This window comes from Sorex fumeus, unplaced genomic scaffold (genome assembly GCF_029834395.1).
Source record: "Sorex fumeus unplaced genomic scaffold, SorFum_2.1 ptg000007l, whole genome shotgun sequence".
Classification (NCBI taxonomy): Eukaryota; Metazoa; Chordata; class Mammalia; order Eulipotyphla; family Soricidae; genus Sorex; species Sorex fumeus.
Window position 1 is genome coordinate 41,660,459 of NW_026606064.1, and position 16,151 is coordinate 41,676,609.

Genomic DNA, 16,151 nt, shown 5'->3' on the forward strand with positions numbered 1-16,151 from the left:
TTCTATGAAAATATCTCCACTCTCCTGTGCAAGTACATATTTAATTCTAAAGTAAAGTCTTCCCATTCATTTATTAATATATTAATGATGTCTCTCTTTCTTCTCTCTCTCTCTCTCTCTCTCTCTCACACACACACACACCCCAAATGTGTGCATATCCACACACGTACGCAATCATGTTCAGAAAGTAATACTGACATTTAACAACTGGGAAACAAAACATACTCATTTAATTCTTTGTAGTTCCTCTTGAATTCCTTGTTTACTCATTTACACTTCCAGTTTAAGTGAAGCTAAAATATGTGCTTAGATAAATTCCATTAGATTAGAAAAAATGAAATTAGCATGTAGGCAAGAAGTAAAATTTTTGTTTCAAGCATGCCACCCTATAGTGACTTTTATTGTACTCTTTAAAGAAAACTGTCATAAGAGTTTTCTTCTAGTTCTCTGGGGCTTTACTTTTTGAGAAGTGAGAGAAATTCTGGCATGGCAAATTTATATTTAGAATTCATATTGTTGTAGGGAAACAATGTTGCAACTTAAAACATTTTTTCCAGTTATTGCAGTGAACACATAGAAATTTTACGCTGAATTTAACTATAAAATGTCAAATATCTTCCTTTAGAAAATTCAAAACATAGTTTTGACTTCTAAATTTGGTTACAGAAAAATCAAGAATTTGCTACTTTAGGGCCTTTAATTACTTGTTGATGAAAAAAGGAATTTATTCTAGTAGCCCCAAGGCATTTTCAGGGAAATATGACCTGTATTATGAATGTAAGTGGCCCAGTCCCTTGGATTTCTCAAGTAGCTCAGGGGTGTTGGTGATACGGAGCGTATTAGAAGGTAGGTACTGCCAATGGCTGTCAGTGTTCCAAAGAAAAGTAATCCTTTGTTTATCACCTGTAAATACAATAAGAACACTCATTTTATTTGTCCAGATGTTAAAATCTTAAAATAAATCCCATTCTTAAATGACATTGTGCTCAATTTCTTCTTCATTCGAAAACCAGAATTGGCAATTTAATATCATAACCATTTGTTTGAAGATTTCAGTTGCTTCCTCCCTCCTCCTCTTTGCAGAAACACCTGCATTCTTTTGTTTCTTATAAAGAATTCTTAGTAGTTGGTTTTCATACCACCATGAAAAAAAATCCACTATGGATTGAAAAAGGATTTATGAAGGTTATTTTAGGAAAATACTGTGCCAAAGTCAAAATAAATCAGTTTCTGTACAGAAACTGCAAAAAGTCCCCATGATAATACTGATGGACATAAGGTCCCTGTAATTCAGAACACACACACACAGTTATTAAACATGATTCTTTACTGTCACTGGGAAAGTAGCAGAAAGAATTGTTCTAGTCAAGGTTTGGTGGGGGTGAGGAGTTTCCCCTATAATCTGACCTCTTTTCACTGCACTCATAATCCTGCATGCTGGAAATTCTATTTCATTCACTTTCTCCCCATTAGTCTTCTAGTTCCTTGGGGGCAGGGACATATTTTATTTACCTATATGTGAATAAATGTTGATTTCATCCCATATAAACTTATCAGAGCAGTCTCCTTTTAAAAATATGCATCTGAATTACAGGTCTTTTTTTTTCTTGTTCTTTTTAAGATAATATTCAGTATTTAAGACCCCACTTAACTTTTCCAACTCCACCTCTGACCAACCTTACATATATGTAATGCTTTTCAGCTTCACTGAAATGCTTGTAAAATTCCAAGCATCCACCAGTCGACTGTCTCTTACTTTTCTGCCAGGGATGGGGTGCGTTTCTCCTCTATCTCAAGGCCTTATTAGACTCCATGCCATGTACAGGCACTGCTTATTAGTCACCTCCAAACTTCTTTGTTTACAAACTAAACAAAACTATTTTTAAATGCAGTTTCAAAATTTCATAAGTGGAAGAACTAGATTATAAACATCATTTATTGGCATCCAATTTTGTTAACCACTACAAATTATCCACTTTATACAGATGTATAATCCCATAACCTTATATTAGAATTAAACTGTGTGAGAAGTGATCAATTGTCCAATTTTATAAATTAAGTCGGTAAAAATATCACATTAAGCAAAAGTGAATTACTAAATAAAATTTTATTATTTATTTATTTATTTATTTTGCTTTTTGGGTCACACCCAGCGATGCACAGGGGTTACTCCTGGCTCTGCACTCAGGAATTACTCCTGGCAGTGCTTGGGGGACCATATGGAATGCTGGGAATCGAACCCGGGTCAGCCACATGCAAGGCAAACGCCCTACCCTCTGTGCTACAGCTCCAATCCCTAAATACAATTTTAAAATAATGTCTAAAATAAATTGTTAGAGATACTACCACCTTTTCTAAAAATATTTCTTCTCTATTAAAGCTCTTTCTTTGAAGAGATCATGAGTTTGCCTTGAAAGTAGTCAACTCTGTTTCAATCCCTAGCACCACCCCAAATAATTTTTTTTAAATGATCCCACTGTGATCTCATTTTTACTATTCTAGTCATTAGAATTTCTGGTTTCCCAGAACATTTTTACTTGTATATTTTTACTTATCATACAGATATTTGGCAGGTGTCATATAATTTCCTTACTTTTCTGATATGACGATAATCAAAATTGCATGACCCATAATATTATTAACTTTAATGTGTCAGATATTTTTTAAAGCAATAATCTGTTCCAACCTTTTTTTGCCAATGCCAGCGCAACACTGCCTCATGGTATCTTATTCTGGAAAAGGTAACCTGTAAAGAAGTTTCAAAAGGTGTTTTGGTGAATTTTATGATAGTTATACAAAATATTGAAATAAGGAAAAGTCTTAAGTTCAAACCTTACCATAGTATATAGAGGAATGAAAGTAGATGGCATAATAGCATGAAGAAATTTCTCTATGTTCTTTCGGAAGATGAACCATCTCGAGTTGACATGTGCTCTCATCTGCAATGATGTAAGATTCTTACAGAATACCTTAAACAAAGAATCTGTATTTCTTTACTGTAATCTATTATTACATATTTTTTCCATTTAACACAAAACTGGGTTGGAGCGATAGCACAGCGGTTAAGGTTAAGGTGTTTGCCTTGCACATGGCCGACCCCGGTTTGATTCCTCCACACCTCTCGGAGAGCCCGGCAAGCTACCAAGAGTATCTCGCCTGCACGGCAAAGCCTGGCAAACTCCCTGTGATATATTATATATGCCAAAAACAGTAACAACAAGTCTCACTATTTGTTGTGAAATGTTACTGGTGTGCGCTCAAGCAAATCGATGAACAATGGGAGAACAGTGCTACAGTGCTACCACAAAACTAGGCACAAAATGCTAACTTCTTTCTGAAATGGTCAGTCCCAATTCTTCTTAGTAAATGTTAATAATAATCTGTCTGTCCTCCCGTTGCTCATCGATTTGCTCAAGTGGGCCCAGTAACGTCTCCATTGTGAGACTTCTTGTTACTGTGTTTGGCGTATTGAATACTCTCGGTAGCTTGCCAGGCTCTCCGAAAGGGGCGGAGGAATTGAACCCGGCTTGACCGAGCTGGCTGTGCGCAAGGCAAACGCCCTACCACTGTGCTATCACTCCAGTCTGTGTAATAATTTAATCAATGTCACTAGAATATTGCTTTGAAAATCAGAGCAATTATACCTGTTTAGTGACTATTTTGCTCAGAAGTAGATATGGGAAACAATTTTAGTGAGGTGTTTGTTCAACTGGATCTACATCTTAACTGTAAACCAAAACATTTGACCAGCTTCCTTTGTTTCCTGGTCAGTCTGAAATATTGTTTATCACAAGAAATGGGCTGCTTAAAGGTATTTTGTCTTGATTTACAACATATTCAGGACAAATATAGTTTTTAAGTACAAATCATTGATGAAGGCGAAATGAATGAGGCCTTTTAGCATTTTATCAAATTTCTTTTTTTCACATCTGTGAAACAATTCTGTTTAAATTGAAGTTAATTTTATGACTTTCTGTTTTTAAGATAGAAAATAACCACTCTTTTAAAACCCATGTTGTAAAATTTTTTATTTGATTATTTACAGGGCTGGAGCGATAGCACAGCGGTAGGGTGTTTGCCTTGTAGGCAGCCAGCCCAACCGAGCCGGGTTTGATTCCTCTGCCCCTCTTGAGAGCCTGGCAAGTTACCGAGAATATCTTGCCTGCACGGCAAAACCTGGAAAGCTACCCGTGACTTATTCAATATGCCAAACACAGTAGCAACAAGTCTCAAAATGGAGATGGTACTGGGCCCATTAGAGCAAATCGACGAACAGCGGGAGGACAGTGTGTGTGTGTGTGTGTGTGTGTGTGTGTGTGTGTGTGTGTGTGTGTATGTGTGTGTGTGATTATTTACAAACTATAGATAATAAGCTATAACTTTAATGTGACTGATTCAAAATGGAATTGCGATTTTTTTCAGAGTATTTATATTCTAATCATGAATTTCTTTGGTATTGCCTTTTTTTGGGCACATTATGTGTCAAAGGATAGTACTGAATGTGAGAGCAATTTAGCTGTGACATTTGTCACTTCATTGATCATCAGGGTTGATTCAGCTAATTTGGTGGGCTAAGTGAGTGTCCCCTTTCTCACTATCCATATGCTTCCCTCCCAAATCTGTGTGCTGTTTTACCCAGAAGAGAGAGTGACCATTCCACTGAGGGTAGCCGCTCTCTCCTACTAGAACCTCTCAAGGATTGTCAATGCTGCTGTAATTTTGAATTTTATAATGTTAAAAGTAGAAAAGTTAGGTCAAGGAGATGGTTTAAGTGACTGGAGCATGTTTTGCATGTGATGAGGCTCTCACATGCAATTCAATTCCCTCCACCATATGGTTCCTCTATTACCAGTACATCACTGGAGAGAGAGAGAGAGAGAGAGAGAGAGAGAGAGAGAGAGAGAGATGAGAGAGAGAGACAGAGACAGAGAAAGAAAGAGAAAGAGACAGAGACAGAAAGAGACAGAGACAAAGACAGAGAGAGAGAGAGACGGAGACAGGGAGACGGAGACAGAGAGACAGAGACAAAGAGAGAAGAGAGACGGAGACAGAGAGAGACAGAGACAGAGAGAGAGGAGAGAAAAGAGAGAGAGGTGAGAAGAGAGAGAAAGAGAGAGGGAGAGAAAGAGAGAGAGAGAGATGAGAGAAAGAGAGAGACAGAGACAGAGAAAGAAAGAGAAAGAGACAGATACAGAGACAGAAAGAGACAGAGACAAAGACAGAGAGAGAGACAGAGACAGGGAGACAGAGACAGAGAGACAGAGACAAAGAGAGAAGAGAGACGGAGACAGAGAGAGACAGAGACAGAGAGAGAGGAGAGAAAAGAGAGAGAGAGGTGAGAAGAGAGAGAAAGAGAGAGGGAGAGAAAGAGAGAGAGAGAGAGAGAGAGAGAGAGAGGTCTCAGAAGGTAGGAAGAGCTAATCCCAGAGAAAGGCCCCCTAAATGCAGAGAATAGGAGGAGCAGCTCACCAGGGAACTGACCTGGTGCTGGGAGCTGTCGGAGCTGGAACTGAAGATGCAGAGACCCAGCCCCAAATGGAAAGAGCCGGCTGCTGCAGCAATTCGAGCCTTTCGCAGCGGAAGACCCCTTTGGCCTGGAAGAGGCAGCTGGTTTGCTATGTGTTTGGGCACTACTGGGAGCGAATGGAAGCTCGGTGGCGCGAAGCCTTGCGTTTGCCTAAGGCTGGCAGCTCATGCTGCCCATGTGCAGCCTGTAGGTGAGACTGCCAGACAGAAGAGCCGGAGGTCTCCGGTCTCGCCTGGCAGCCGGAGCAAAGGGTACTCTTAATCAAGACTTTGAGTTTAATTTCTTTTAACTCCTGGACAGTTCTTACCCAGGTGCTCTGGATGTTTGTCTTGGATTTACAGAGCCTGTCCTTGAGTACTCTGCTCTGCTGAGCAGATGTGGAATGGTCTCAATTGGCTTGTCAGTAAATGACTGCTATGTACATTTCAAAAAAATTTTTTTTAATTAGAAAAAAAAAGAAAGGTCGTTAAACATTTCTTTGGTTTTTCTAGTAAGTCAACATTATATTTACATTAAAATATCATAATACTAAATCTACCAAATATGTAAGGTTTGAACCTATAAATTATAGGTTTATTAAACATTTCTTCATCTTTTTCACTTCCTAAGTGCCTCTGAAAGAAAGGTGTAGGTGATATGTGTGAGTCATAATCTATATCAGTGTTTCCCAGATTGGATGACAATGCTGCTTGAGATGCACTGGGAATTTCCAGGAATGTGGTCGCAGCTTCAGGAATAACTTTCTGTTTTGCTTTGGTTTGTTTTGCTTAAAGAAAGTAGATTTCTATGGACATTGAGTGGGTATTTTGTTTCTTTGTATTTTTTGTAAAGGTGGAAGTAGGCCAAATAACTGAAAACTTCTGGTCCACAGTGACAGTCTACTCAAGTGTATAAAATGGTGTGGGTGTGTGTGTACTTTTGTACCTATTTTTAGACATCATGTATGAGATGGGGCTAAAATAAAAAAAGAAACATCTAATGAAATTATCAGTGAATGAGCTTCTGGATTAGAGCTAAATTTAATTACTCACCTCTATATAATTGTACATGGACAGGTCTGAAATTGCATGATCATCTGGAACTCTCATTCTTGAAAATTCAGGAAGACACAGGCCTAGAAATCAATAAATAATATATATTTTCTAAAATAGTCTATAATGTGCTGAATTCTGCAGAGATTAAGTTAAATGTTGTATTTACTGCAAATGTATTCTCTAATCAGCTGTGTAACTAATAGAAGTCCAGGGGGCCATATGAAACATCAGAAATTGAACCCGGGTTAGATATGTACAAGGAAAATGCCCTACCTGCTGCACAATCTCTCTGACTTTTGATTTAAGTTTTTATTAGAAGTGGGATATTGGGTGAAGAAAGAATGAAAATGACTGTAAAATGACTCAGTTTTAAAATATGCTGCCTCATTTTCCACTTTCTTGAGTCTAATACCTTCTTTGCTCACCGCTTTACTGAAGTCTTCTACATTTATTTGGCGAGTCAACCAAAAGAAAAATGAAGAAACTTCAGAAGAAATATCTTCAGGAGAAAAAGAGGTAACCATGAAAATCTTCTGTGAAGGTATGCTCTCTTGGGACATATCTTTTGCAATATTCTTAATCAGAATAAAAACTTTTGGCTAAAGAGAATACAGAAGTTAAGATGCTTATCTTGAATTTCCAGGATGTAGGAAGCCAGTTCTGAGACTATCCCCGACTCTGTGCTCAGTGTTCAGAGGACTGTTATGTGGTGATATGATGCAAACAGGGATGATTGAAAGCAAGGCAAAAAAGATTTTCCTCTTGTACTCTGTGGCCATAGTGAGACTCATTATTTATTTGTAAATGAATCTGGCACTGTAAAAGATTGCAGAAAGTAAAAGGAACCATATGATCCTGAAATATAATCTTCTAGGAAGTCTCCTCTGATTTTTGTTTTTTGGTTTGGTTTTTCTGCACCACACACAGAAGTGCTGATTACTTACACCTGGCTCTGTGTTCAGTCTTGACAGGCTTACTTAAAGAGGTATTTTTTGAGACCATGCCATGCTGAGAAACAATAGAAGTCATCCAGTTCTGAGGATATTGTTTGTAATTTTTAGGGAAAAATTATATATATATAATCTAAGCTATATTCAGATTTTCATTTTAAAGCTTAAAGCTTCAATTATTAGTAAAATTGGTATATTAGCTGAACTTATTTGTGAAATCTCTGACAAATAAAAAAGCAAGAGGCTTAAATCTTTTGAAAAAGTATATGTGAGTGTATGTTATAGGGGGTGTAGACAGGGCATATTACCTAAATTGTAAAGGAGAGAAAGGAAGAGTCCTTCACCAAAGTGGTACTCAGGACTAATGCAGAATCTGTGGATTAATGCAGAAACTTCCGTGTAGGAACCTTAAACTCTGTTTCTTTGATTGCATGCTTCGTTGGACAAAATTGGACAACAATGATAACAATAGAATTAATGATAGTAGAATAATTTATAATTCTAAACATCGAGTATGCATCATGGGTTGTTAATGCTTGAGATTAAAAAAATAGGTCCACAATTAATTATTAACTAGTTCATAACCAATTGAGAACATTTACTTACTAAACTCATTATTGAACTTATCCATTAATTCATCAAAAACTAAGCAATCTTCAAAACCCTAAAAAAAAGAAAAATAAAAAATAAACTGGTAATAAAAGATTCTTAGTAATTTTGAACAGGTCTTCTATTGTGACTACAACTAATAGGATATTTTATCATCAAACAGTACACAACTATTGACTTAACACAGGCAGAGATATGAATTATAAATAAAATTCCATTAACTGCATACTTGAGATGGTTCTGTTACCTATACGTGGGGGCTAATAGTATGCATATTTAAATAGTATTTAGTAAAATATATTTTTAATGTTGATTTCTTTTTATAAGGCCACACTGGCAGTGGTGGGTGGCTAAGGCTTATGCATTATCAGGGGTCTAACTTGCAAGAACCAAGCATATGCTCTAATCACTTGAGTTATCTTGCTGGCAAGTTATATATAAGAAAATGTTATTTTTTTAAAATATAGTTTGGAAGCATTAAAAGTATTCAAAATTTTAAGTTTTTAATATCATTTCTAAGTCAGCAGAGGACCATTTTATGCTATATGATTTTTCTACATTAGATTACTGAAGGGCTGGAGCGATAGCACAGCGGGTAGGGCGTTTGCCTTGCAAGGGTTGACCTGGGTTCGATTCCTCTGTCCCTCTCAGAGAGCCCAGCAAGCTACCGAGAGTATCCTGCCCACACAGCAGAGCCTGGCAAGCTCCCCATGGCATATTCGATATGCCAAAAACAGGAACAATAAGTCTCACAATGGAGACGTTACTGGTGCCTGCTCGAGCAAATGATGAACAATGGGAGGAGACAGTACTACAGTGCTATGAATCAAATAAGCCAACATATAACTATAGTTAACCTGGCAAGCTACCAAGAGTATTCTCACCCGCACGGCAAAGCCTGGCAAGCTACCCATGACGTATTCAATATACCAAACACAGTAACAAGTCTCACTATGGAGACGCTACTGGGCCCACTCGAGCAAATCGATGAACAACGGGAGGACAGTGCTACAGTGCTACAGTGATCAATCTACTTAGATAGCTGTTATGATTGTAGAGTTGATTGTTTTCTCAGAGATTACATGGTAAAATTTTACAATTAACAACATTATAGTAGTGGCTGATCCTAAAAAATTTTTTATGAACACATAGGGAGAATAACTTACCGCATTCATTCCTTGCCCAAAAAAGGGCACTATAGCATGAGCTGCATCTCCCATCAGCATACAGTGGGATTTAAAGTGAAAAGAAGAACATTTTATGGATATCATGGGCTGAGCAGGCAACAGAAAGAAATCTTGTGTCAGGGCTTGCCTTCAAAGGAAAATAAACAAAAGGCAGAGAGGCTACATTAATAATACTGAAGAATTCTACAGGATTCTTTCAGATTACCAATATATTACTATAGGATATTATTTTAAAAATGCACAATAAAGCCAAGAAGAAAACAGAAAAATGAAAAGAGTGTTTTTTCCAAATCTGACATCCTATTATTCAAAATACATTTTACTTGCAACAGTGTTAATTATATCTAAAAGAATAAATTTGTCTGCATCACAAAACTAAAATATTATTTATTAAATTATACTTCTTGAAATTTTATTATGAAATAGGCAATTATAGTGGCAATAAAAGTCAGAATGCCTGAAATATGAAGAGTTTACTGTCATCAGTTTGTACATTAGTCCAAGAACTTGAACCCTCTTTGGAGAAGATACATAAGGAACAAAAGCCTTGTTAAAATGTTGAGTTAGGGGTCATAAAGAAAGTAGGACATTTGCCTTGCACTGCCCAACCTGGGTTTGATCTCCCGCATCCCATATGGTCCACTGAGCACTGCCAGGAATAATTCCTGAATGCAGAGCCAGGAGTGACTCCTGAGCATCACCAGGTGTGAACCAAAACAAAAAAAATGAACAAAAAAGGACTCTGAATTAGGACCATAAGACCTCATGGGTTTTTTTGTTGTTGTAGTCGTTGTTGTTGTTGTTTCCTTGACAGTGCTCTAGCAAAGGACTCTTCATGTTACAGAAAGTTTCAAACACTTGGCAGATTAGAAAAGGCTTATTGTAATCAGCTTTGCAAAAGCAACCCCAGTGCACTCCATTCTGGGGTTGCTTGCACATTCCAACTTTGGGTGTAATTTCTTCCCTTTAGTGGTTCTCCCTTCTCTCTCCTCTCTTCCATAATCATTTAATCAAAGTATTTTTGCTTCTCCTGAACTTCTCCTGCAACAATGGACAGCAAACCTAGCTAACCTGTTTGTGAGTAACATCCTTTTCCTGTGAAAAGCATGACTTCTCAGTCTGAGAACCATGATTGATGACTGTCGTGGTGAGATTGACAGGGTTTTAATATCCACTCCTTGTGGGAGATGGTGCAGATTTTATCTGATACCACCCCCACTCACAACTTCACTAACCCCCAGACATTTATTGAGTCAGTAGCAGTGATGATAAAAACACTGTAGCACTGTAGCACTGTCCTCCTGTTGTACATCGATTTTCTCGAGCGTGCACCAGTAGCATCTCCATTGTAAGGCATATTGAATATGCCACAGGGAGTTTATCAGGCTCTGCCTCCTGGGCAGAATATTCTTGATAGTTTGCCTGTCTCTCTGAGAGGGTCAGAAGAATCAAACCTGGGTCGGCCATGTGCAAGGCAAACACCCTATCCAATGTTCTATTGCTCCAGGTGATAACACTATTGTGACTAATTCCCCCTGCTTGGTGACTCCCCTTTCCACTGGATCATGCAATTTTCAAACACACTGATTTATTATACATTTCTGTGAAATATCAAATGCTGTTGTGATAAACCAAATAAAAATTAATATGAATTTTCTATAAATTTAAAATGGACAACTGAAGGCTGAAGAAATAACTAGGAGCCATGGGAGCACACTATGATTTTTCAGGGATGTGAATTTCATCTCTTGCAGTACAAGAAAACACCTGAACATTATTGGGTGTTGGTTTTGAGGTCTCTGAGCTTGATCAAGTGAGCCATCTCCTGGTATTGCCATCACTACATCTCTGGGCTCTAGTATCAAATCATCTAGCTAGATTGGCTGAATATCATCAGAAATGAACTCCAGAACCTTTGAGTATTACTTAGAAGGCTCCTCAAACACAAAATTAAACAGTTGTAATCAACTTAGTTTTTCCAATCATCTACAAAAGTTTGTCAAAACTATAGAAAGGACTTACAGCCCTTCAAGGATCTTAAATCTTATAGGAAAGACAATAAATAGCTGTATAATGAGCTTTAAAAGTACACAGGGGTTTAATTTGGTATGTAGAGATTTTCCTTCAAGGGTGGAATTAAAAACAGTTCTCTTTGGAAAGTTAATATGGCCAGTAGGGCACTTGCCTTGTATGCTACTGCATCAAGTCCCTGGGATTGAGCCTCACAAAATACAGAGACTGGAGTAAGCCCTCAGCACTGTCCCAAAGTTAAATAGAGTGAAAAGTGAAGACCAGTACATTGGATTAAAGTACAGGAAAGGTTCTGTACAGGACAATTTTTTAAAAAGAAAGATTTTCTATGAGTTGGTATTGGGTATTTTTTTTCACATAACTTACTCATTTAATTTTCAGGTATCATAAAAGGAGGTATTTTGATGCCCATTAAAAAACTGAGGCTCTAGGAAGGGCAGAAAGTCACAAAATTTGTTTTTTTCTGCAATATTGTGCTACTTCAATGGAGATAGAAATCACTGGAGGTTAAATGCAAAAAAGAATTCTAGAAGGCAGAGACCATGGGAACAGAAATACTGGACACTGAAAAAGAACAAATAACAATGTCCATATGGAGGGTGATATTGACATGGACCACAAGCGAGATAATAAAGCAGATGGTTATGTGATTATTTGGGGGCTGCCTGATAATAACCAGGCATCATCTTAGTTTTACAACAACACTTTTGAAGCAGGTACAACTTATTGATGTTTTGCTTTGGAGGGTCCAAGATTTGAGAAGTCTAGCTGTATCTGTATCTATCATATATTTCTGTTATCCACTATCAGAAGAAAACATAGCAGGCACACCAAGCCCTGAGAGATGCAAGAGCCTGTATTTGATAAAAGAAGACCAAGGGACATTGGTGACTCTCAAGGAAACTAATGTGGATTGTGATTTTTCAGTTTCTGCCCACATTGCATTGCTTGGAACAATGTTTCTCAAGGTAATTGATACTGTCCCATAAGGCACTGGACAGATCCTGAAGGGCAGTAATAGCCGCAGTGCAACTGCAGTTGGTGGAGACAGTCACATTCTGTTAGCTCCATCGAAGAAGGTAGATTTCTGGCAAATGACACTGATGGATTTTTTTTAAAGGGGTCAGTATGTCAAATAAGTTTGCAAAGTTGAAATCTGGCTTAGGCTTTGACTCTAATATATATTTATGATTTAGGTCCACAACTGCTCAGACTGTTCAAAAACTGAAATAGGTTGATAACCTTTGTTTGAATTATGCAAACTAATGGAACACAGAAACAACTGCATTATCTTGAAACTTACTCTCCCATTAGAGGAATGGAATCTGGAAAGTGCTTCTGGAAGAAATTCAGCACATCACTGCTAGTTACAAGTTTTTCAAACTCTTCAAAGGGCATGAACAAGGTACATGTGAAAGACTTGTTCTGTGAGAAGAAAAGGCACAGTGTGAGAGAGAGTGGGCATCAGGTGATACTACACTAAAGGCACAACCTAAATCACAAGGTTCTATTTTCAACAATCATAGGGTTCTTGCTACAATCCAAGGGTACTGGGAAACAAGGTCCACATAAACAGAAAGCATCCTTGCTTTCTTTCATACCTCACTTTCAAAGTAAATCTCTGTCAAGTCTCAGGGGTGTTTCCCACATCCCTTGATTGTTAGAAAATTTCCACGTGTTGAACTTAGCCCTAAACTAGGTTTCCTCCCCAGCTTGGGAGTTCCTTTACCTTCTATTTTCCAAAAAACTTTTCTGTTTCAAAAAAAGGAAAGACAAAAGAAATTCTACATGTAAATTACAGCAATTTTTACTGAAGAAACACTACCCTCCTTAGGTTACTAATAGATTTAATTTATTTTTCCCTTCTTTTGCTCTATTCTTTCTTTCAAGATAGTGTTATGAGTCATCGGACCCCAGGATTGATATCAATATAAATTAAGAACAAAGTAGAGAAATAGTTAATATTCAGAAAAAAAGAGTGTCTAGGATCAAATGAAGGAACAGCTGTGCTCTTTTGGGATAACATATATTATTAATTGTACTACAAACCTTAAACACTGAAAGTATTGCTTAATATATTATCAATCAATCTCTATATATTTTTCCTTTAACTGGTAGTCATTTCTTCCTATACCATCTTGGGGGAGATAAATCAGATCCCAGCACACATGAACTCTTGTTACTTATTATATTCCCCACTTCCATGGAATTCCTTCAGTTTTATCTCAGTAACCACCAAGTTTTGAAATTATAATCATTAAATTGACTCGAATGGTATTACATATACATGTACCCAGTAAAAAGGAAAATAAAAGGAAAATATCAATTTTAAATGAAAAGTACCTTTGATAGAAAATTCTATATTACCTTGTTGGGAAGTGCAATCATCATAAAGGTATTTCTAGGCCAAATATGAAGATAATTAGGTTCCATGGCAAACTTCAAGAAAAAATAATACATTTTGATTAGTGTTTTAATGCATAATATATAAAGAACTGTGTATGTTCAATGTTTTATAGTAGTATAAATAGTATGTGTATGATAATATGTACATCTATTATGACAAAATACACATTTCTTAGAAAATATTTTGTTCATAAACTCAATCAAAAATATCTTGAGTTTATAAACTTAAGTGAGTTTGTAATAACATTCAGTATTCAAAATGTGAACAGTGCAGTCTTCTGCACCCGCACCTAGGTGTTCCTTCCCGGGGCCCCTTGGAGGGGAGCGGGTTGAGCTTTCCTCCCCGCCCCGACCAGGGCTCCGGCAGCCGAAGACCTCCAGGACCAGCCACCACCATGCTGAGACCACTCTCCGCACACATGAAGGTACTGGCAGAGGGACAAAGCCACGCGGGTTCCGGGGCCGAGACCTACAAACCTACTCGGATTGGAGTCGAGCATCTTCCACCCAGATCCTCCAAATTCCAGTAGGCAGGGGTCACACCCACCACCTGGCCCCCTGGCGCCGTGTAATCCCATCAGCGGCCAAGACTCAGAGACTATAAAGTCCAGATCCCGGACGAGAACAGTGCAGTCTTCTGCCCCCGCGCCTGGGTGTTCCTTCCTGGGGCCCCTTGGAGGGGAGCGGGTTGAGCTTTCCTCCCCGCCCCGACCAGGGCTCCGGCAGCCGAAGACCTCCAGGACCAGCCACCACCATGCTGAGACCACTCTCCGCACACATGAAGGTACTGGCAGAGGGACAAAGCCACGCGGGTTCCGGGGCCGAGACCTACAAACCTACTCGGATTGGAGTTGAGCATCTTCCACCCAGATCCTCCAAATTCCAGTAGGCAGGGGTCACACCCACCACCTGGCCCCCTGGCGCCGTGTAATCCCATCAGCGGCCAAGACTCAGAGACTATAAAATCCAGATCCCGGAACCGTGCGGCTGCATTCGCGGCCGCACGACATCTTATCAGAATATTGTCCCATTCCTACTTTGGACAAACTTGCAGGCTATCGAATGTAGCCTGCCCACAGGGCAGAGTCTGGCAAACTCCCCGTGGCGTACCAAATATGCCAAATACCAGTAACAATGATGGGTCTCATTCTCCTAAAGAGCCTTGAATATAATCTCAGGGCTATGATGAAAGAGACGTTACTGGGGCCTGCTCGAGGCAATCGACGAATAACAGGATGATGAAATGAAAAAAAATGAAATTCAAAATGTTAGAATTTGTTATGAGAAATTTTCTATTTTCAGGCACGTATACAAACATAAACATCTACACAAATATATACACATTCTTGTGTATTCTATATTTGTGTATATATATATATATATATATATATAAAACTAAAAAGTACAGGGGTTAAGGCACTTTGCCTTGCATCCCAGCAATCCTAGTTTGACCTCCAGCATCACATATTATCTCTCAAACACCACCTGAGAGCAGACCAAGGAGAAGACCCTGAACACTACCAGCTATAGCTCAAGCCTTCCAATAAAACATGAAGACATAATTTATATATATTTTTTGTATACAAGTGTTATTATGTGATTTTTGTACTTAATTTTTACCTTATTTGGGGACATGATAGACAGAAATACTACATGCTTAAATTTCCTGGGAAATGCGAAATTTTACAAATGACTTCATTACTTGCTTCCTACAACATGAATGAAAAACTCTCTCTAGTGACAGCACAATAACAGAAACAAGAATTGGTTGTTTGGGTAGATCAACTGGCCCCAAAACCTAACTAACCGGAACACTTGAAGTTCTCAAGTGTATTATATACATATGAATATGTCATCATTTTCCAACTATTTCAAGTTCGTATTTTCTTTCTTTATCTCCTTCCTTCCTTCCTTCCTTCCTTCCTTCCTTCCTTCCTTCCTTCCTTCCTCCCTCCCTCCCTCCCTCCCTCCCTCCCTTCTTTCTTCTTTCTTTCTTTCTTTCTTTCTTTCTTTCTTTCTTCCTTTCTCTCTTTCTTCTTTCTCATAAGTGCTTGGAAAGAATCTATGATGTGTTTATCTTGTACAATATGGTCTTCTAGTTAAATTTTTTCAAATCTTCTGTATTTGCATTCCTAAAGAGACAATTTCTTCTTTCTTCTTCTTTCTTCTTTCTTCTTTCTCATAAATGCTTGGAAAGCATCTATGATGTGTTTATCTTGCACAACATGGTCTTCTAGTTAAATTTTTTCAAATCTGCTGTGGTATTTGCATCCCTGAAGAGACAATTTCTTCTTTCTGGATTTTTATTTTTTTATGGTGGGTTTGGACCACAACAGATAGTGTCCAGGGCTTACTCTGGATTCAGTCAGAGATCACTCCTGATGAGGTTGTGGGACCAGTTGTGGGA

At 38.2% G+C, this 16,151-nt stretch overlaps 1 protein-coding gene across 1 annotated transcript in view; it reads right to left on the minus strand.

Moving 5' to 3' along the window:
- Window positions 1-208: 208 nt before the first annotated feature.
- KMO (kynurenine 3-monooxygenase) overlaps window positions 209-16,151 on the minus strand; it is a 45,372-nt gene continuing 29,429 nt past the window's right edge. The window contains exons 8-15 of the mRNA XM_056139127.1: window positions 13,706-13,777; window positions 12,642-12,763; window positions 9,287-9,434; window positions 8,118-8,175; window positions 6,559-6,641; window positions 2,838-2,939; window positions 2,687-2,746; window positions 209-903 (exon numbers count right to left, since the gene is read on the minus strand). Of these exons, the coding sequence (XP_055995102.1) occupies window positions 730-903; window positions 2,687-2,746; window positions 2,838-2,939; window positions 6,559-6,641; window positions 8,118-8,175; window positions 9,287-9,434; window positions 12,642-12,763; window positions 13,706-13,777 (819 nt within the window). The 3' untranslated portion in view covers window positions 209-729. The remainder of the gene's footprint in view (window positions 904-2,686; window positions 2,747-2,837; window positions 2,940-6,558; window positions 6,642-8,117; window positions 8,176-9,286; window positions 9,435-12,641; window positions 12,764-13,705; window positions 13,778-16,151) is intronic.